This window comes from Mauremys reevesii, linkage group 9, assembly GCF_016161935.1.
Source record: "Mauremys reevesii isolate NIE-2019 linkage group 9, ASM1616193v1, whole genome shotgun sequence".
NCBI lineage: Eukaryota > Metazoa > Chordata > Testudines > Geoemydidae > Mauremys > Mauremys reevesii.
In genome coordinates, this window is record NC_052631.1 from 86,821,761 (window position 1) to 86,844,504 (window position 22,744).

The 22,744-nt window shown below is 40.8% G+C and overlaps 1 protein-coding gene across 1 annotated transcript in view; it reads right to left on the minus strand.

The window, feature by feature from the left end:
- The window catches only part of VSIG1 (V-set and immunoglobulin domain containing 1), a 36,577-nt gene that overhangs the window by 12,291 nt on the left and 1,542 nt on the right, over positions 1–22,744 (minus strand). Inside the window, exons 2-3 of the mRNA XM_039488522.1 lie at positions 19,842–20,002; positions 12,909–13,016 (exon numbers count right to left, since the gene is read on the minus strand). Of these exons, the coding sequence (XP_039344456.1) occupies positions 12,909–13,016; positions 19,842–20,002 (269 nt within the window). The remainder of the gene's footprint in view (positions 1–12,908; positions 13,017–19,841; positions 20,003–22,744) is intronic.

Below are 22,744 nucleotides of genomic sequence, written 5' to 3' on the forward strand. Positions count from 1 at the left end.
TGAAGTCTTTAATCAATGTTATCTAGACGTCTTTGTTAGCTTAAGGCAAGCTACACCCCAAAACTGCCAAAGTACAGTTGGTTCATACAATGATAAGAATTTCAATGAAGGTCAAAACCCAGGCTGAGTACCTGCTGTGCAATAGCAGCTACTGTATTCTCACAGCATGGTACTATCATAGAATCATAGAATCATAGAATTCAAGATTAGAAGGGACCATTATGATCATCTAGTCTGACCTCCTGCAAGATTCAGGCCACATAAAGCATCCACACCCTCCTGAAAATATTTCCTCTGACTCTGCTGTTGAATGCTCCAAAAAATCATGATTAAAAGACTTCTAGTAGAGATAAAATCCCAGCAACGACCCCCCGCCCCATGCTTCGGGGAAGGCGAAAACCCAGGGCCACCCACCAATCTACCCTGGAGAAAAAATCTTCCCGACCCAAAATATAATCAGCTGAACCCCCCCAATGCGGGCAAGACTCTCCTCTCAGCCAGACCAAGAAAAAAACATCACACAATATATCTCATTGACCTACCACATTAATTACCATTGTGGCATGTTATTGACTGACCTACTAAACCCGTTTCATCCTCTATCCTATCATCTCATAAAATTTTCTAGTCATGGTCTTCCTTCATTGAGTCCTTCCTTCCTTTCTGTTTCCCTTTGCAATTGTTTGAATGTTTCTTCCTGATGGATGGTTACCAACCGTCTCAAATCAAAATTAAATTTTTGATGACCTATTTGACATCCGCTTGTCCTGTCACCACATTAGCATAATGCTGCTATAATAATTCCTCCTTCTATTTATTATATTTATATATTTATATTTAAATCATATCTCTTCTCCTCTTTCTTTTTTTTTGGTTAAGGAACAGATCATCATCATTTTCATATGACAGGCTTTCCATTCCTTTCTAGTCTTGTGGCCTTCTTGCCCTTCTTCTTTCCTTTTTATTTCAGGAGAAACATGGGACAAAAAAACTGCACAACACAACAAATGCTTATATATGGACTAGCAACCATATACTTATATAACACCTCCTAGCCTCTACTAGAAATACCTCGCTAATGCATCCTTAGACCCCATTTTCCCATTGCCTACTCACATCTCCATTACATCTTAGTAATCTTCATATTCCTCTTCCCTTCTCTCCTCCCTCCTCCTCCTCTGGTCCTTCCCCCTTACCCCTCTTTGGTTAAATTAGTCATCCATTAACCTAAATGCTATTCATGTATAAATACTCACTATTGTATTTCATCCTCTTTACAAGGTCATCAGTTCCATCTCATGGGAGGATCCTCCCCCTGGAGGATATCCTTCCCCTTCCCCCTCCTTTCTCCATCCTTTTCCATTAGCCTTCACTTCCCAACTTTCTACTTTTGGGTCAGCGATAAAATTAAATAATCGGAATAAAAAGATTGACCCAAAGATGAACCTTGAGGAACACCTCGAACCCCCCCCCTCCAGACCCCCCCCTCCTCTCCCTCCTCAGCAGTCTCGCTTTAACCTCACCTCCTTTTCATTCCTTTTCCTTTTCATTTTTTTCATTTTTCAATCCAATTTAACCAGTAATTCATTCATTATTACAAAACGCCTTACTGAAATCAAGATATATTAGATCCCACCGATAAAAATTCTGTAAAAAATCTTTCCTTTGTCTAGAAGGAGTTCAGGTTGGTCGGCACGCTCTACCTTCAGTAAAAACCATGCTGTAATTTTCCCAGGTGCCATCGGCCTCGTAGTCCTCACTCTCCTTAAAATTTTTTTATGACTTTGCATACTACAGATGTTAAACTAACAGGCCTGTAGTTACCGAGTTCACTTTTTCTTTTTTTTTTCCCTAGGGAATATATCTTTTATATCATCCAATCATATAGGAACTATCACCCCGAATTTAGAAAAATCATCGCTATCACTTCTATTTCGCTTTATTAAAATTCATCGCTAATTCCCTATTCTTTTCTGAAGATTTATTTCGATCAATTTTCTCCCGTTAAGCTGTTCTTTCAAGGCTGGCTTCCAGATACCACCCATATATAGTCATTCCCATCATCATTCCCATCAGTCCCTTATCCCTTCATTAGCCTCCCATCAGACCGAGGCAAAAATTAAAGTATTATAAATATTCATGCCAGATTTATTCCCACATTAGATTTGTGGCAAAATTATCCCCCACTTCTTCCTTCTTGTAGTTTTTCTTCCTTCTTCTCTTTCTTTTTTATTTTTTAAAAAAAAAAACTTTATTGTTTTGGTTTTATCTCCCTCTTCCTCCTCCCATCTCCACCCTGCCTTTCTCATTTTCACCACCTCCCTCTCTCACTTGCTGACTTTTCGTCATCTTTCCCATTTTCCCCCATTTTCCATTCCTTTCCTCTTTTGTTTTTTTCTCTCTTCCTCCTCTAAGACGTTTGCTCACTCTATCGGTGAACTGTTTTTTCTACATTCCTCTTTCTGCTCTGACAGCTCCAACCTCCCTCCCTAAACCTGAACCTTCCTGAACGCCACCCCACCTCCCTTCCGCCTTTACCTCCCTAAATCCCTTAGTCCAATCCACTTCCCCCTAAGTTTTAGTAAATTAGTTAAACCTAGTCCTTTGAAAATTTAAAGTTTATGCAATTTTATTGTTTTTTTTTTTTTAATTTCATTTTGATTAGCCCTATGATCACTTTGATCACTACTCCTCAACAAGGTCCTCAAGCCTCAACAACAATTTCTAATTTAATCAAATCCCCCTCATTCAGCAACCCCCTCGTTGGTTCTTGAACTCATCAATGAAGGAAATCTATCACCTATCACTCTATATTAAGCTGATTTATTTTTATTATATTTAGCATTTATTCCCCCAATCTCATCCTCCCTATTAAAACATACAGTGATATTAACCTTCCTATAAAAAATTATTACCTTAAACATTAAGAGCTCTCTATCCATATCCAGGCTAGATCTCACTATCCCATCACTATCCCATATAGTTTCCTCTAGTTCCCTTCCTTCTAAACTAATGTGACCATTGCCCAAACAGACTCCGTATTATCCATTGCATTGCTAGTTATATAATAAATATATAAATGCAACATCTTCATTCTAGCTCTGAAGAGGGATAAAAACACATTAAGGGTGAAATCCTGGACCCATTGAAGTCAGTGGGGGACATGATTTTACCATGAGGGGGTTTATTCTTCCTTTAGAATACATCTAGAACCTGTAGCATTGTCTGGCAGAGAACAGAACTCAAAATGTGAGTTAAAATAGACCACAGCTTTTCCTGCCATTGTTTCTGCCAAACTTTATTCTCTCAACCATCCCAGGCTGGAATAAAACTATGTACAAAGCTTTGATATGTCCCTTCTCAGGGAGCTAATTGGGTAGGAGGTGAGCACAAATGGGAGTATAGCTGGGGGAGAAGGGGTGGGTAGGGAGAAGAGAAAAGTGAGTGCTGAGCTCTGCATGCTATAATAAAGACAAGCTGATCTTTTCTGATCTGTACCTGAGTCTTTATTACACACATAGGCCCAGATGCTCAAAAGTATTTAGGTGACTAAACACCTATGAAGATCTGGGCCATTGTCTATGCAAATAATATTTTTCTTTATTTCTATGGTTAACTGATGATGTGAGCACCGGTCTCTAAAATTAATGCAGGAATTGTTTTATTGCAACAGACTAATGAGGCATCTAGTATGACGTTGAATAGTGGATGCTTCAGAGATGGAGTTTAAATGTCCATTATATACCTAACTTTGAAGTACTGTGTCATGGGAGGGGAAGTTCTTCCTGACAACATGTGGATCCCCTGAAGCATGAGCATTGACGGCTGCTCTCTCCTCATAGCTAGTATACCTGTAGATGTTCTTATTCATATATGTGAGATAAGAACTGAAAACTCTTCACATTTTGATACATCTCTCTCTCCACAAACCATTGGTGCATATATTGTATAAATCATTCTGGCCTCTATTTTTTCTGCTCATTTAATGACTGTAGTTGCTTAGACCCTACTACAGCTCCTCAAAAGATATTTACAGGTCAAAGTTGCAACAGAACACAGATACTTTTAACACATCTGCCTTGCAGTGTCACTCAATAGTCGCAGAAGAAAGGTAGAGCATGCATAAACTTGAATCGACTCCCATTCATACCTATCTCACACCAGAGTCATGCCACTGAATTCAGAGTCTCTCCTGATTTACACCAGTGTAACAGAGTAGGGTGTATATGGGGTGAGCTCAAAAGGGAGCACCTCTGAGTTGTAGACAGTTGCACCTGCAAGGAGTGATTTGCTGGTAGTTAGTCCTGATGACTTACTCAACTCTCACTAGTGGCTCCAAATAGTTGTGTGTGCACTGCAGTGTCACATCTTGGAATCTTGCCTTGCCTGGCATGCTAACCTATTGGGTAGCTAGCGGCAACAACTGCTAGTGAAAGGGCGCACTTGGCTCTCAAGTGTATGAAATCTCCTACGGTGAAACCAGCAAACCTAGTTCCAAACCAAAGGATAATATTGGCAGAAACAGTACAGGAGCAAGCTAGTGGGTAGCTCAGAGCAGTGTTACAGTCAGGTTGCAATCTGCTGGTCAACCACAAAGCCAAGGAGTTATGGTTGAACACTTGGTGAGTATTAGACCACACAAACCGAATGAAAAATGGAAAGAGAAACAAAAGTAGGCTGGCTTCCTGGTTGCCCAGAAAGTTCACTGCTCAGAATGGGTGAAAAGGATGTGATCAGAACAAACACAGCAACATGCAGAACAGGGGATTATGTAATGGACTCAAAGGGAGAAGATATTTATCAGAACTTGGAATGTAAGAACATTATACCAGGCTGGAGCATTTGCAGTAATAATGCATGCGTTGATAAGATATGAGTGGGAAATTGTCAGTCTATGCAAAATGAGATGGTAAGGCAAAGGAAAATTCTACTATTATGAACATAGATATTGACATAGGGAAGAGAAGATGGTGGACGCTGGGACGAAGTCACATTGGTGCCAAAGCAAACGGCAAACCAGGCTCTTGCGTCATTTAAGCTGATATCTCCTTGTATATTGAAGGCAATATTCAGAATCAAATCCTGTGCAGTCTCAATAGTACAAGTATATTCACTGACCTCAGCAAGAAACTGACAAATCGTATAATAATCTACAGAAAGCAATACTAGAAGTTTTAAGACAAGACATTATTGGTGATAGGAGATTTTAATCTGAAAGTAGGTTTGGCCTGGAATTCCTGGGCTGGAGCAGTGGTCAGATTTGAACTTGGTAAAGAAAATGAAAAGAAGAGTTACTAAATTTCTGCCTAAGAAACAACCTGGAGATAACCAACAAGCTATTTCAACAAATAAAGATGCCAAGGAAGTGGACTTGGATATCACCTCATGGGCAAATGAAGATCATGACAGAATTTGTATTTGTGACTCACAGATAGAAATCAAGTGTGTTGTTGTGCTGACCATTTGTGGCTAATATCAGATTGGATCATAAATTAGTGCTGGCGTCAATAAGGTTGAGGCTGAGAGCAACCAAAAAAGTGTCCAGAGCTAAGATCTATGACATGGACAAATTGAAGGAGCAAGACATTCAGAAAGAATGCAAAGAAGCTGTGCAGAAATACATTGTCTTTGGTGAACAATGTAAACATGCAGAATACTCAAAGCAAAATAAGTGAACAAAGCAAGATATATGAGTTGAAAATATCAGTGGTGAAAGATGTGTGTGGGAAAATAAGCAAAGAATAAGGCATGGAAAGAATATTTTGAAGAGCTGTCCAATTTGCAGAACACAATAGATGAAAAGGTCCTGGAAAAGCTCTCCATTACAAATGAGAGAGAGCAGATGCTGGAATTCTTAGAAGAAGTAAAGATCTCGATAGGAAATTTGAAAAAGAAAAAGATGCTAGGAAGTGATGACATAACTTCAGAACTGCTGGAGGCAGGTGAGGGACACATGATAAAGGTGATGGACACGCTAGTCAACAAAATTTACAAACAAGAGCAAGTGCTGAGTGACTGGGGGAAAGCAATAATTAAAAAGGAGATAAGAATGAGTGCAAGAACTACAGAGGAATCCATGTATTGAGAGTGCTGGGAAAAGCATTGCAGAGGAGAGTAGAAAGGTAGGTGGAAGTGATGCTTGCAGAGGGAAAGACCAGGATGAAGTACAATAGATCAGCTATTTGTGATAAAACAGATATCGGAGAAGTGCACAGAACACAACCAAACCTGCTGCAACTTTATAGACTTCAAATAGGCTTCTGATAACATTTGGTAGAAAGGGTTATGATAGGTTTTGAGAGCATAGGGCATCCCTGGGGAAACTGATCAAGCTAATAGAAACATTTACAGCAAGTCGATAAGTGCAGTGAGAGAGTAGATCAGAACCCTTACTAGTGCAAGTCTGTCTATCCAGACTGGGAGATTTGCTTTCAGCTGCAGTGTAGACGTACCTTAAAGGTCCTGCTTTCTCTAAGAATCTGTGCTTTCCTACTTTTGCTAATGATGATTCACATTTTACTACAATTAAGAATATTTTACTGATGTTTAGAGGTCGACCTGCGTTACAGAGTTAGGATCTGAATCTGGATCCTAATGCCCCCAAAGTTCAGGTGTTTGAATCGAGTGGTTTAGTTCAGGCCTGTCTCTAGGATCAATGGGCCAACTTAATTTCAACTGGTGTACATTAGTAACCGCAAATGTGGCACTCTAGACTTACTCCAGTGTAACTGAGAACAGAATTTTGCCCAGTATTGTTTACCTTGACAAGCTGTAGTTACAAAAACAATAGCATGGATATCATTCTCCTCTCACATCAGTGTTACTCTACTAGGAGTTACTAGGATTTACAGCTCCATTAAGTCAAGAGCATAGCATCAGTGTATGTGAGAGGAAAATGAGAAACATTGGGCCTAATCCACACTCACACTAGTTTTACACCACTTCACTGGAATTACTCCTGATTTACACCAGCACAAGTGGAGCAGCAGACTCATTATGTTCAGTCAAAGTGCCCCATACCAAAAAAGACTAAATTCTGCTTTCAATTGACCTCAGAGCTACTTAGGATTTGCATCAGTGTAGATGATGTCAGAAGTTGCCACACAGAATGCCAGATCAGTATAAGTATCAGAGGGGTAGTCGTGTTAGTCGGGAGCTGTAAAAAGCGACAAAGAGTCCTGTGGCACCTTATAGACTAACAGACGTCTATTAGTCTATAAGGTGCCACAGGACTCTGTCGCTTAGATCAGTGTAAGTTACTCTTCTCCTTTCCGTGCCCTCATTGTCACATCTTCCTCAGGAATAAGTCTTGAGTAACATGACCGTGAATTTCACACACAGTTAATTCTCTCCAGTAAACAAAAAAAAATGCTGCATTTGGCTGTGGTTTTAACAATGAAACTCCATTTGAAGTCAGTTGGGGTTGTGTGGCTAAGCCCTCATATGATGTTTTTGAAAAGCTAATCCTCTGTGTTCTATCTTTGTAGCTAAATGAATACAGAGAAAATATTTTATGTATGCTGGACAGGTGTCAACAGGGCCAAGAATATTTACTCTTTTTTTTTTCTTTCTTCTTTTTTACAGATTTGAACAGACCCTTTCAGTTTTCTTACAGTAAAACATAAATGCAACTGCAGATCCTAAAGAAATGCACTCAGTTTCACTGCAGTTTCTCCTAGTCTCAGCAACTGTGTCATTTGTTTATCACTCTGAGGAAAGGTGATGAATACTGAAAAAGCTGAGTAATGTTGTGATTAATTACAAACTCTGTATTTTATTCCAGAGGTATGAGTGGCTTTTGTACAAAGGAAACTTCATTTAAAATTTCGTGCTTCAGTTAATAGGCTGTAACTTAATTGCTGATTTTAAATAAGTTCATTCAAAATGAGTACTTTACATTTTGTTTTAAAATGCTGTTTTTTAATGCTGTCCTTCCAAAGTTTTCATCTCTGCCCTACAAGAAGTCAAAATGTGAATGTTTACAAAACTTAATTTCATACTCTATGTCAGAGCCTATCTAACCTTTGAGATCTTCCTTTGTCTCTGGCTCTGCTACCCTTTTAAATAGTGAGCAAGACCCATTTTGATATTAAGTCTCTACTATGACGAAGTTACCTGAAAGTAGAGCTGATCCCCGCTTTTTTCTGTGAATTTTTTTGATGAAAATAAACCATTTTTTGTTCTTTGTCAAAATTTTTGTACAAAATTTGTCAGGGTTTTGTTGAAAAACTACAAACTGGAAAACTGGAAAACAAACAAACAAACAAACAAACGAAACACCTCACCTTTAGTTTTTCAGTAACTGAAAGCCAAAACAGACGGCTGGGGAAAATGTTTTGGATTTACTGCAAATTTTCATCTGCTCCAGCCAATATTTTTTCCATTTTCCTCTCAGACTAGTGTTTTCAATGGTAAACTAGCCCAAAATTTCCTTGAAAATTGACATTTCCCTGCAGAAATTTCCATTTTGATGAAAATGGCATTTTTCATTTAAAAAACCCACAACATTTTGTATGTAAAATGTTGACTCCCTCCACCAGAATGTTTCAATCTTCTGTTATACCTTTAGTGGGCTAAATGTAATGTTCAGTTACACTGATGTGAATCTGGAGCAACCTCATTGAGGCTATTGTTGCAAACTGAAAGCAGAGTTTGCCCCAATGGGCTAATTTCTACTGTGTATACGCCAGCTCCCAGGAATATCCTTGGTGTAAGGAGGGTCCTTTGGCAGTGTAGAACGGATGCATTGACTCTCTGCTGCCCTCCCCACAGCTTGTGGAATAGAGGGTGTACTGGGGAAAGAAAGGACCACCGTTTGCTGACTGCTGTCTATGTTTGCAACAACATAATGGCCCTAGGGGGTTGTTGCAAGACAGCACAATTTACAGCAGCCAGGGGGACAAATCCAGAATATGGGAAGCACAAAAGTGACACAGAGAATCTGGCCCTATGGTTGCATCTTGCCAAACTTCATTTCGGAGAGTATCAAAAAGGAGGAGTTGCCAGGCCAAGGGGAAGGTGGACCTTTTGCCTTAAGAGATAGTGGTACTTACAAGAGCATCGTTGGCCTGCCACAAAACACGCAATAAGATTTATATTCCTGTTAACTAAATCAATCAATAAACTTACTACTTGTTCTGAATATTTTTGTATGAGTCTAGAGATAGATAAGAAAAAGTAATGGCTTTTCAAAGAACTAAATCCAACTAGATGATCAGGATGGAATCTTCATAAAATTTCACCCTTCATGTGATAATCTCATCTACACACAATGCAGACTCAAAGCGCCTGATTCAGATTTCATTTACCCTTGTGTTAATCAGGAACAACGGCAATGAAGGTGATGGAGTGATACCAGTGTGAGAATCAGGCAGTGTGGGGACAAGACATTATGTACGTTCTCTCCACTAAAAAATATGGAATAGTTTGCTGGGATGGCTACAGGAGCACATGAAGCTCCCAAAGAAACAAAATGAAAGAACAAAACAGGCATATCAGTAGCCTGCTGCATTTTCGTGATGCATTTGCCCTGGGCCACAGAATGGCCAAAGGCCACTTTGCCCTATTTTGGCAGGAGGGAGGTAGGAGCAGGGCTGCTGATACTTCTGTCTCCTTGTCTGTCACGTCAGCTGCCACCATAACAAACCTTGGATCACATTCCACTGATTAACCAGTAGGAGGTGTTCAAGAAAGCATGAATCTGAATGTCTATGATAATCTTGGCCAATCAGATGAGTTGGAGTCCAAAGGTCCTTCCTGAAGCTGGTTGTTCCACATGTAGTGCAATAGCTGCCTGCAAGCTGGGCACCAACTTTTCCTGCATCATCTTTGTTTTAATGACTTTCATAAAAGGAGAAAAGAAAACGTGCTTAGTGCAGCCAGAGGAGACCACAGTGCATGCCCCTGTACCATGCTCCAGTGGGACATTGGTCAGGTCTGATGAACTGAATAGGTGGGTGTTGGTGAAATGGCTTCTCTGTCAGTGAAACATTCATAACACGCTGTATTTGTGCTTCCTCTCATTGGAGGCTGGTTTACTGATACGAGTGTCAGGTAGAAATTAAGCCTTTCCATTTTTCACATGAACAGATGCTTGTGGTGACTCATTTGTGAATTGACAAACTGACATATTTGTCACTCCTAGACACATTTTTCAGCTGTCCATTCCTTCATATATCCCTTCTGCCAAACAGCCCTGGTTCTAGGAAAGCATCTACCTGGCTGTAGAAGGGACTTCATATCTAGCTCTCCAAACTCCACTCCACACAACTGAAGTCAACATTTTCCGTTGTCTACCGATCAAAGTCAGTGGAGCTGGTGGAACTGAGAGAACCATTTACACTGGTGAAACTAAGAAAAGAATTCAGTGTAGTATGTTTTCAAGGCTGTTGTAGCAATTCATTCTTGTGATTTTGCATGTGATTTGGGCTGCAAACAGGTTAAAATAAGGGAGAGCACCGGGAAGCACAACTCCTCCCTCTTCTCCCTCACACTGGCTTGAGGGAGCCAGTCACCCCTCCCACATACTGCCTCTCCCTCCTCCGTGGCTGGTGAGATGAGGACTCATCTGAACTGGGGGAAACAGGCAAACCTGATGCCTACGTGGGGATTTGCTGGGGCTCCCTGCCTGCCAGCAGAAGAGGCAGCAGCAGCTGATGGTGGAGAATGAGGAATTTCAGCTTGAAGTCCTCTATCCATCTCTTCCCTCTCACAGGTGTATCTGACCCCTGCTGAGTCCCTGTCCCCTTCAGCAGAGAAGAGACTTTCCTCCATCAGCTTCTTCTCCCCTCAAATGTAAGTAGTTGCATCAGGTACTTCATTGTTTTCAGGGGAGGAACCCCATGGCTTCATTTTTTTATCTGTATTTTTTATTTATAAAGATTCTCCATGTCAGCTGAGTCTACATTGCAGCATTTATTCAAAGGGGATGTGCCCTACACCATCTCAATAGGTGTATCCAATAATCTGTTTTACTCCCTATGGACTTGTTTGGGGACATGGATACTTGTCTTCTCTTGTCCCACTCTCTTCCTCTTGTTTCACCCATTCCCACGAGATAATGCCATTCTACAGCACTACCTGTGAAGACAACCACCAAAACTGGGGCACTCCCCTTACTATTTCAATCTATGTTACTATAATCAAAGCGCTGTATGAGGACAGGTTCCAATTTATTCATTATGCAAAGCACTGCAGACTTCCAGGACTGAGCACTCACAAGATCCAGCCACACTGCGCAGTTTCATCACTTTCTGATTAGCATTTTCTCTAATTACTTTGCTAGATTCTTTTTCACACCAGAAATAAAGGCAGAGAGGAACCCATCTCAACCTCTTTATCATTCTGACACCATTTCATCACTCCAGAGTCTAAACAGAACTTTAAAAACAGTGAAGAAAAAATGTATTCAGCAATTATTCCCTTTAAATATCATACACACTTAGTTAAAGAGCAAATGCCATAGATCTTAACTGCTAATCATAGACCAAGGCCCAGATTCTGAATTCAACTATATAGTGTTAAATCCCCTTGATTTCACTAGAGTCCCTTTGACTTTAGCAGAGATACTCTGGATTTATATCATACGCCTGAGATCAGAATCTGGCCCCAAATGCCTTTGGCAACTTGAGTTTCCTTTCCACACATTTTTTGGTTAGACTGTGATCTGCCCGAGAATGATAGGACTCTTACACATGCATTGCTGAGATTTTTTGTGCGGGTTAATTGAAAAAATTAATGATGACTGCTGGCTTCTTGTCTCTGCTGCATGTTGTCAGAATTGGGGGAGGGGGGCATCTTAAAGTACAGCAAGGAGACAGGGGACGGCTGAAATCTTTGGAAATTAGTGATGTAAATCAAAGCAGCCCTTGGCCAGCTTTCAGTGGCGGAGGAAGGACTTGAAGTTCAGGTCACTTCTCACCCTTACTCTGTCATATGGCACATACATGTGGCTGAAATGTTCTTGAGTAATGTACCAACCACAAACAGGCTCCTCTTCCACGTTGGCTATGCAGGACTCTAAAAATTAGGATTAAGCTTCAATATACAGTGCTCTATTTCCTGCTCCATTTGGAGGAAAAATCCCACTGAAGTCAAAGGGAGTTCTGAAGGTGTGTGGATTGGAGGTAGAACAATGGTTAGCTACTGTGGATACTTCGGAGGAAACCAATTCTGCATTCACATTTGAGTTCCTCTGCATCCCTCCTTCCAGGGCAGAACGTGAACCTTGCACCTTGCTTTATGGTGGACGTTCTGAACTCCATTGGCATGGGACAACAGCCTGTGTCTACTATCTCACTCCCCCAAATGGTGCTCTATTCTGAGTGTAAGCAGGAAGGAGCAGGAATGAGTTCTTGCCCCCACGTAAAGCCCTTGTACCAAGAGTGTGTGGTAGCAGCCACTTTTCAGCGTTCCGAAGAACAGATTGTGCTGAAAAAGTTAGACCAAGAGTTCCCCATCCAATTTTTGTGCATTTGCCATTGATGAAGCCTGCCTCTCTTTAGCACAATGATGTGGAAAGCACACAGCACAACTTACAACTTGCACTGTTATCTCTTCTGAAAGTGCACCCTTGATTCCTGGAGGGGAAATCTGAATTCAACCCCAGCTTTCCCAGATACAGGGCAGAGGCTGATGCTGTACAGCTCTTTGGACAGAATACCATGCAGTGGAGGCACTCGTCGAGCCACACACAAGAGCTGTGAGGAAAACAAAAGCTACAGCCAAATAACTTTGATGTTCTGGCTGTGAAAAGTGCAATAAAAATCAGGGCAAAATAGGGCATTTATTTTATTTCACCTCAGTTCTTGTATTGGCATTAGGATTTCAATATAGAACAATATTTCTATTAGCTCCATGCTGGTAAGAAACATGAAACTATGTAATTTTTAAAGATTATTTTTACTTACCTGGTGCTTCCAGCTACATCTCCCCCGTGCATCTGTCACATACACCGTCTTTTGACAATGATTGACTGACTTTTCATCCGTACTCTGAATATTGCGGCACGGGGAATGCTGTATTTGAGTAGAAATGTGCTGATCTAAGAGTTGAATGTAACTTTGAATGTTCACACAAAAGCACAGCGCTTGAGAGCACCCTCTCTATACAGCTGCTCTGAAGTTTGCAGTGTTATAAAGACCGGGGTCGTTGTTCAGCAGCATTTGTAGGCAGACTCTTGTTTCACAATATGTCTTAAACCTCGAGCTGTAGAGTGAGGGTGCATTATAGTGTTATTACTGAGTTATGTCCAAAATCACACAAACCAAGGGCATAATGTAATAGTTTGCTGTAAGCACAGCAGATAAGGCCTGATCTCTTTCTGATTCCTGTCTCTCTAGACTTTTGGTACTTTTGCTTTTTTCCAAGACCAGGCTTCACTTTTCTTGTTGTTTTATGGGCCAGATTCTGATCTTCATTCCATCAGTGTCAATCAGGGGTAACTCCACTGGCTTGGATGAAATTGGTTCTGCTGGTGTCAATATAGAATAATTCCATTGCCAGCAGTGGCGTTATCCCAGAATGACACTGTTGCAACTCAGATCCCAATCTGACCCTAACCCTCATAATTAGAAACTGTTTTGTTTCCACTTTGCATAGAAAAGTGATCTAAGTCCTATGTACATGACGATAAAATCTGCATTAGATAAATCCAATTTTAAAAACAGGCTTAGCCCGAGAGAAGTTTTCTTATAATATGGAGAGGGCCTAATTAGTAAGCTGCCTACAGAGCTATGCAGACATTCGTCTGATTTCCTGGCGGTTATGTCTCCTTCCCTGAACTGGACCTGACCGTAAAGTGGAGGCAGCATGATTAGCCCCTCAGGGGGCATTTCTTGTAACTCAGCAAAGAGCCCACCAGGTTGCAAGCAGGCGATACAAGTGCTGTCAGGCTCCCGTAGTTGAAGACTGATGATGGGGTCTTGGGAGGATGAGTTACAGCTCCTACTCAGGGGTCGGGGGAAGGATATTCTTGCTCTCAGTGGTCTGTATGTGCACACAGCACACTGCTGCAAGGTCCTTTAGAGTCAGGGCCTACTCCAGTGTTCTGAACCAAAGGCTCTGTGTTAGTGGTGGTGGTTGTTCATAGCAGGGATGCAGGAAGCATTTTGTTACCTTTCAGGATGATACAGAAAATAAATGTAAAATATGATTAATTTCACCTATTATTAAAATTCTTTCCCTTCTGGTCCTTTAGCCCTCTCGTTACAAAGACAGTGATGTCCCCACTTGCAAATAGTCAAGCTGGATTTTGTAAAAAACGAAAACTCGAGCACTAAATACAGTAGAACGTGCAATGTAATGGCAAGTGTCAGGTTCATTTCCGTCACGCCCCTAATATTTTAACTTACACTTGCTATCAACAGTATTGCACCGGTTACAGCTTGACTAGGCAAACGATCTCTTTTGTAATTCCACCTTTCACATATTTAATCTAGCTTGGGGGCATTCTGTAGAATTTAAGAATAGGTCCATATAGGCTTTGGAATCAAGAGATTTCAGCCCTGATCCTGCAATTCGCATCATGTGGCAGAATCCAGTCTGCCTGTGCAGAGCCGATTGCAGCATCAGGACGTTGGGCTCCCCTTCCCAAACATTATGCAAATGCTTGATGTTGAAGTCAGTGGGGCTACACACAGGGTTTGTAAAGTTAAGCATGTGTGTAAGTCTTTGCAGGATTGGGGTTCTGGTTTGCACACCTGCTGTATCACTGACGTGCTGTGTGATCTGGGGTCAGTCAGTTAACTACTCTAGCCCAGATGTTCAAAGGTATTTAGGTACTTAACTCCCATTCCCTCCCCTGGAAACCACTATCAAAGTGCAGAGCATTGTCACTGTGAAGCCATGGTGATCAGGGGAAAACAGGGAGAAAAAGAGGTAAAGAATCATTGGTATCACACTGTTAATTTGATATTTACAATGTTTGGTTGAAATATGGGGAGCCTATCACATGTACATTATCAGTACAAAAACCAACATCTCATTTCTATTCCTGCATATTGCACTCAATGGTGTAACACACTGCATAAGAGATAAAAAACGTCTTAGGATAAGAACAGGGTGAGGTTTTATATTTTGCCGTGGCCTACTTAGCAAAGGAGCACCAGATTCACACTATATATAGAGCTGCTTTTGCTATGAAATACTCATTGCTAACACCTGTTATTCCACAGCTTGCGGCACCCCTACTCATAGCATTGTCTGTGTGCAGCCTGCTTGTGGTATTTGATCTTCTCCTGTTTAACTGCCATTGCTTTTAACTCTCTCGCACCTGTGGCCAGCATTGCATATGGCTGGCGATGCAGAACAGGATATGAAAACACCAGAACAAATAGCAAAAGAAGCCTTGCAACTGCACAGTGGGAGCTAAAGGATCATTCTGAATATAGTCTGTGAAACAGCAGCACTACCTACCACTGATGCCAGGTATAATGGCTATATGCTCTTACACCTTAAATTAACCTTGGCAGCACTCCTGATTCTACTCTGACTGGTTTCATTAGGGGTAATGTCAGACCCAGCCTTACAGTTAAAAAAGGTTACCGCAGTGTTCTGCAGTAATAGCCCCAAACACTCCAATTTCCCAATAGTAAGCTGTAGTATTTGGGCCATTGCTGTAAAATACTGTGACTTTTAAAAATGAGAGCAGCTATGGCTCATTGTGGGATAATATTATGTCTTTAAGACAAGGCAACCCTAAATGATCCTGTATGTACTTGAAACATTGATCTTGTTTCATGGCACAAATTTGCCTTCATTAATCCTGAAGTTCCATAGAATTGTCTCTATTACTCAGTGCCGCTGTGGAAACAATGGGCCAGGTGTAAACCAGCATTGTTCCATTGAAATCAACAGAATGATGTTGATTTACACCAGCTGAGGATAATTTCTCTGTATATGTTATACATTTCAGGCAAAATGGGCTTATTCTTATTCATACAAGTAGACCTGCCACATGAGTAAGTGGAGCAGTATACCATATCTAACATTTGCTAACACATCAGTGATCGTTAAAATTATAACTGGATGGGGAAAGGTAAATATCTCCTGCAGATGTTTTGGAAAAAAGGGGGAGGGGGAATTTTTGCAAAAATGTTCTGGCTTTTTTTAAAATGTGAAAACTGGAAGAAAAATAATAATAATAATCCAGGCTATGTGTTGTGTGTTTTTGTTGGGTGTTGCAAAATGATAAACTTTGAATGAAAATTTTGTCCCCCAAAATTTTCATTCGGGGGACAAAAGTTCATTTTAAATAGAGGGGAAAAAAAAGTTTTGATGGAAAATGTTTTGACTTAAAATCTGACAAAATTGATCAATTTTGTGATCGTTATAACGCATAGCACAAGCTACAGTACTGGTATATTTAATGTACTCTTGTATTGGGCCATTCTACTGTATATATGTTACGGTAAGTTTTGCCAGTTGGTTAATATATACAAAAGGGACTGTCCCAGATATAGTTCTAAACTATAGAATTTTTTAACATAGGTTGAATTAACCAAACTGTCCCACTTAGCCTGTGTCATTTTTATATTCTGCTTACAAACCCTGCAAACACACACCTGACATATCATTGCCACAGATTCATTTTCTAATAGTAACAGATGATGAGGATCAAAGCATAATGTGAAATTTAATTTTAAGATACATGCACAGTGCAGGAAAGATTGAAAAAACAATTTCATGTTAAAATGTGTAGTGTAAAGAGTTTCTTTAAAAGGGTATTTATCCCAAATAGTTCTGTGAAAATCCACTGGCTTCACTCAGGGTCCTTTCGCCCTGCCCCCTCCCCCCACCACACCGTTACTTGCATTTGCATGATGTATTTTATATTCTATTTGTTCAAAACTGTAAGGCATTACAGCGCTACAGTGAAATAACCCAGGGCTAGACAGTTAAAAGCATTCAAGAAAAAGAGTATGATCTCAATCCTACATTCATGGCACATACACATGCTTATCTTTAAGCACATGAGTAGGACGACTGAAGTCAGTGGACGTCTGCACGTGTTTGCAGGATTGTGCTTAAAGCCCTAATTGGACTACCATGGAAGCACAAGGATGTTTTGCCTCTAGACTCTGGCCTTTCCAGATTCCACTTTATGTAATGAAACTGCACATCCTCCATTACAAATCTGTGGGGGTTGGTATGACATGAAAATGAGTTTACTATGAATTTGGTTCCTTTATAGGATGAAAGTCAGGTGCAATTTTCCTCACTCGTGTTTCATGCAGTCCTCCTAGTAAGCACAAAACTTCCATTGACTTCCATGGGAGTTCCAAGTGTGTAAGAGCAGCTGAAGCCAGAAGGAGTCTGATCTTTGTGGCTCCTCAGGCATTTATGATCTTAGTCCTTTTGTTCTTGTTGTGAATGTTCTTAGCCACCAACAATATCTTCTGATTAGAAACCTCAGGTGCTGTTTTCTCCCCACCAGTTCCATTCTACACATAGTTCCACATGCCTAAATCCCTTGAAAAGTTCTGAACCACCCCTAAGCCCAAAGCTGTTACTTTAATTTCAACCTATTCATTTTTCTTAGTTTCAACCAGAAAATGTATTTTATTTATATTTTCTGCATTAATAATTTAATGTAACTAAAATACAGATTGTGGTTTCTAAGCAATACTAAAAGGATGCTCTTGAATTCTATTAGAGCGCTGTGCTTGCTGTCTGAATGTGAGACTAATGTTTTAATAGACTACACCAGACTATTCCAGTACTATATTACACTAGGTTGCAATGCACACAACTTGCTTTAGCAAATGGAGCATGATCCTACAACCCTTATAGGAGCAATCTTTATTCATGCAAATAGTCTTAAGTAGGGCTGGATTACTGGTATGAGCAATGTTTACTCAAAACGAGTCACTCTTAAAGTTCATATATTATGGTGATGTACGGTATACACATCTTGACAGGGTAAGGGATACAGGGTTGGGCCCATAATTTGTATTTCTTATTGATATATTTGCTGTATTAACTGCTATAGCATGGCAGGTAGTTCTCTTATTTTTATATTAAACTGCTATTTCTTTCAAGCCTGTCTATTCTTCTTCTTTCTTTAAAGTCAGTGATGTGCTAGATTCCACAAAATGTAGTCCCTGTCTCAGAGAGTTTATAATCCAAGTACTATTTGTGAATCTACCAGTGCTGGTGTACCTCCTGCATATCATTTACAGTATATAACAGTGAAACTGATCAACACCACCACCACCATTAAACCAGTCAATCTGTTTAAATCAACTCTCAATTATAACACCAAAGCAAGAACTCTGAATTTCTGGAACAAAACTGGTAGTGAAAAAGTGAAATTGTGCAAGACAAAGGGACTGGGTATCTAGTGTCCATGACAAGGCACCAGCGCTGGGTATTTGATGGGCACAGAAAGAATGAATTGACACATGTAGTCACCATTTCTTTGTATAAAGAAAAGGCTGCTGATGACTAGTTCAGTCCCGCAAGGAGCTGAGCCAAGAGAACTCCCCCCTGAAGTTAGAGGGAACTGAGGGCACTCGGGAACTCACAGGTCTGGGCCTGCACGTAACCATGAAGCAGGAAATAGTGATCTAAGAGTTCCCGTGACATATACAGATTACATTAAGAAGTCTCATGATGGCCACAAAACACTTGCTGCCACAGCCTTGTATTTTACACTGGGGGGAAGGGAGGTGTAGAATGGATTAGGTTTTAGTACAAAGAAGATGTAGTAACTGACATCTTAAGAAGGCCGGGGAAGCAGCAGAAGTATGGATAGAAAGTTGTCCACACCCATCATTAGCCACTCAAACAATCTGCAAGGTCATCTGCTAGAGCCGCAGAGGAGAGTAACCGGGCATGGTCCAGGGTGTCATCTGTTTGTTCAAGTGTCTGTGTGCCCTGACCTGGCTGAGAACGGTCTCTGCGCTGCTTCCAAAGGCTGCTGTGCGCCCTTCCCACAGCTTCACCGGGATTGTGGCTGGATCTGTGCCCTCACCACAAAACAAGCTGGGATGCAGGAAACCCCATGGCACACAGAGATTGGAGAACCAATGCATTGGCTCCCCACATCCTGTTCCCCCTCCACCTCCTTGGTTCCACTGCCTGTCAGGTTTCATGTGCCTACAGATGAGGGGTAGGTGTGATTTGCTTTTAACCCTGGTAGGTATGATGTATAGATGATCTGATGGTCCCTGCATATTGCTGCTCTTCTGATGCCTTTGTGCTGCTGGGAGGTACTTAACAGGGCTTTCATGCCAATTAAATTTGACTTAGTGGCTGATAAGATGTTTTCTGTCCTTTTGAAGGGAACAAATCCCTACTTGTATCCTCCCACTCTGTGCTGAAGTTAGCAATACACTGCCTGTGGGGTTACACTGAATAATATTATGAGGAACCTTTATAGTGACCTGGAGATACAAGTGCTGGGGAAAAGAGATTTCATTGTACCCTTAAAGGGAGGAACACAGATGCCTCCTATTACATGACCAACGAGTTCTTTTCAATGTCTAGATCCTACCAATATCTTAAGACAGCAGAATAACAGCCTATGGCATTGAAAGCAACATCAGACAGACAGACAGAGAAGGAGAGCCCAGGGGTTAGGATGTTAGCGTGAGACTTGGGAGAACTGGGTAGTTTCCTGCTCCACCCCAGATTTCCTGCGTGACGTTTAGCAAGTCAGCCTCTGTCTTCAGTTGCCATCTGTAAAATGGGGCTATTAGCACTTCCCTTCTTCACAGGGGTGTTGTGAGGTTAAAGCATTAAAGGTTCTCAGCTATTATGGCAATGGGGGGCATATAAGGCCCCTAGAGAGAGAATACATACATCTGCATATTTATATATATTTAAAAATCTCTCCTTACTGTTTGAGGTTGTTTCTCTTTGGCACTGTAAAAACTCCACTGAATGAAAAGTGAAGCCACAGACCCAGTTGTTGTGTATGTGCAGAGAAGAGTGGCATTTCCACCAACAGTGACGTTCACCGTGCTCTGGGGAACTGTCACTGTCACACCGCTGATGTGGCCTGCAGGGAATAAGCATGGTGAAGAGAGATCAGTCAGGGGCGGCTGCACACTAAGAAACACTGCTTTGAGTTCTGTTGGACTGGTTCCCCCTCCTCCCCCATGCTCCGCAGTAGACAAGTGACAGCCCTTTTCACTCTGGGTTCAATAACTTTTTCCCTGGTGGTGGGATGAGTGTTCTACATTTAGTAGTTGGGGAGGGATGAAGATGAAACAGGACCCAGATCCACTACAATTTCATGCCCTCTTTTAAAAGAAAAGTCTCTACGTTTCCTTGGCCTGGTCTATACTACACAGTTACATTCTTTCCCAGCTGAGTGCTCACTGCTGCCTGGAACGTGTGCTCTTATTTCCCAGCCAGATCATTCAGTCAGAGGTGCTGGAACAATCTTTATAGTGGGGGTGCTGAGAGTCATTGAACCAAACTGTAAACATTGTATATAATGGAAACGGCTTCAAGCCAGGGGATGCGGCAGCACCTCCCGCACCGCTCATTCCAGCTCTCCCTTGTTTCCTTACACTTCTCAACTCTCACTCCCTGCTGCACCCAGTTCCTCTAAACTCTGCAGCCTAGATTCCTAGAATCCAAGCATCCTTTCTCATCTCTCCCCTGCTAATAGCTTAGCTTCTTGATGTGCTTCTCAAGGCTCTGGTGCACAGCTGTGCAGTGGCGCTGTTCCCAAATGGAATCTAGGGGCGGTGGTGGCAAGAACTAATGAGGTGCTTTAAAAATGTAAAAAGCCCGAAGTATTATTTACCACTGTTTTTCTAGTGGATAGTGTGAGCTGATGTGTTGCATTATAGTGAGACTAGGATTTATTTTTATGGTCAAGGAATTGTTTTCCCCTTCTGGGATAAAGGAAATTCTGTAAAACTGATCAACCTACATACCACCTGAAACAAATGGAGTGGAGATTAAAAATAAATATTTAATATAGAGCACACCATCAAAAGTGTCTATTGCAATTACAAATAATAACTGGCTGTTTGAACACAATTCTTTGCCTGCTTTCCTGTAATTCTGACCATCATTCTTGCCTGTATAACTTACCCATGGTGCACCAGTAACGTATATGATAAGCTTGGCAAAAGTTGATTTTTTTAAAATTATTATAATTAAAACAGATGTTTATTTAGAAGCATTATTTTCTATTTTTATCAATTCCACGGTTGTGGGGAAATTATAGGGAGCTCAGACAATAATTATTTAATGACAGTAGATGTTGAGATTCAAAATAAGTTCTCAAGCAGCATTTTTCTTACTTTACCTATCTGTAAATTTCAGTTAGTATCAAGGGAAATATTTTTTCATTGGTTTGTGCATGTATGGAGAAATTGACATTTACAAATAAAAATCTAATCCTTCAAAGCTTAGGTGTGATCATATATTTCTTATGTACCTAGTTATCACACTGAAGTTAACCAGAATTGGAAAGGAATGTGGAATTGGGCCCAAAAAGTTATACGAGGCAACAAGCTAATGTGAATTTCATCTGGCAGTCAAAAAAAATAATTAAAATAAAGCAGTCTGGACTTTAGTGGAGTGGGGGTTTTGTTGTACGGCTGAATCCAATTTGCAAGCTACAGCTTTAGGTTTCTGTTGGTACATCTGTCCATTCTTAAAATGTTTTTCTTTAATGTGGAACATAAGGTTCCTGTAGTTTCCTAGGTGGGAATTAGGTGTGAAAACTTTGTATTGAAAAATAATGCTCCAGATGGGCTTGTTCCACTTACAATTGATCGAGATACTAGGTACGAAATAGTCTTATTTTGAAGGAATAGTTGTGCATTTTTTCTTAGGGGACTGTCACTGATTTTTAAACAGAACTCCTCACTAACATCAATGGGTTTTCTGCTCCAATAATCCATGGTGTGATATGATCCATAGTGTGAAAAGAAATACCATAGATTCTGATATATTTTAATTATATAAATATTCTTTCTTCATCAGCTACTGCAATGAGTGAAAATATTTTATAAATGATTCTAAGCTCTTCAAGGCAGGGACCATGTCTTCCTATGTGTTTTTACGGCACTGTTCTCACTGAGATTCTAATCCTGACGGGGGCCTCTCTACGAGCATAAAATAAATATTAAATAATACTATCACTCTGGGTGTTTGTGTTAAGCTATCCTCTTCATTATAAACCCTTAGAGCTGGCTGCAGGAGGACAATTCTGTTCCATGACAACTTTCAAGGTTTTAAAATTGGTTTTCGTTCTACATTAGAACAAAACCAAAATCTTTCAAACATTTTCACAAAACAGCCTTGTGTCAAAATGTCTGGGTTCCGATTGAAAAGGCCAGGTGTTGGAGCTCTCTCTCTCTCTGTCTCTGTGGTCAGAAGGGCCCAGAGAGCACTGCATCTCAGAAACCTTCCTGTCAAAACCATTGTTGAAATTGCTACATTTCTGCACAATGTTTTGGCTGCGACAAATTAGCGTATTTCAATGAAAATACATTTAGCTGGAAATATTCCAACCTGCCTTATTAACCACATTGGGCACCATCCTGCCACCTTTCTCGTCCAGTGAGACTGCTCCTAGCCCGTGCTGGTAGCAAGTTAGTGCGCACTGCTGTGTTTGTAGGGCTGGACCCACAGAGCCCGATCCAGCAACACTGAAGTCAATGGGAGCTTTGCCATTAACTTCCGTAGGTGCAGGATCAATCCCATAGCCCTTGATCATGCAGGTAGTCAATGAGACAAAATGTGAGTAAGAATTACTCATGTGAGAAAGCTTACA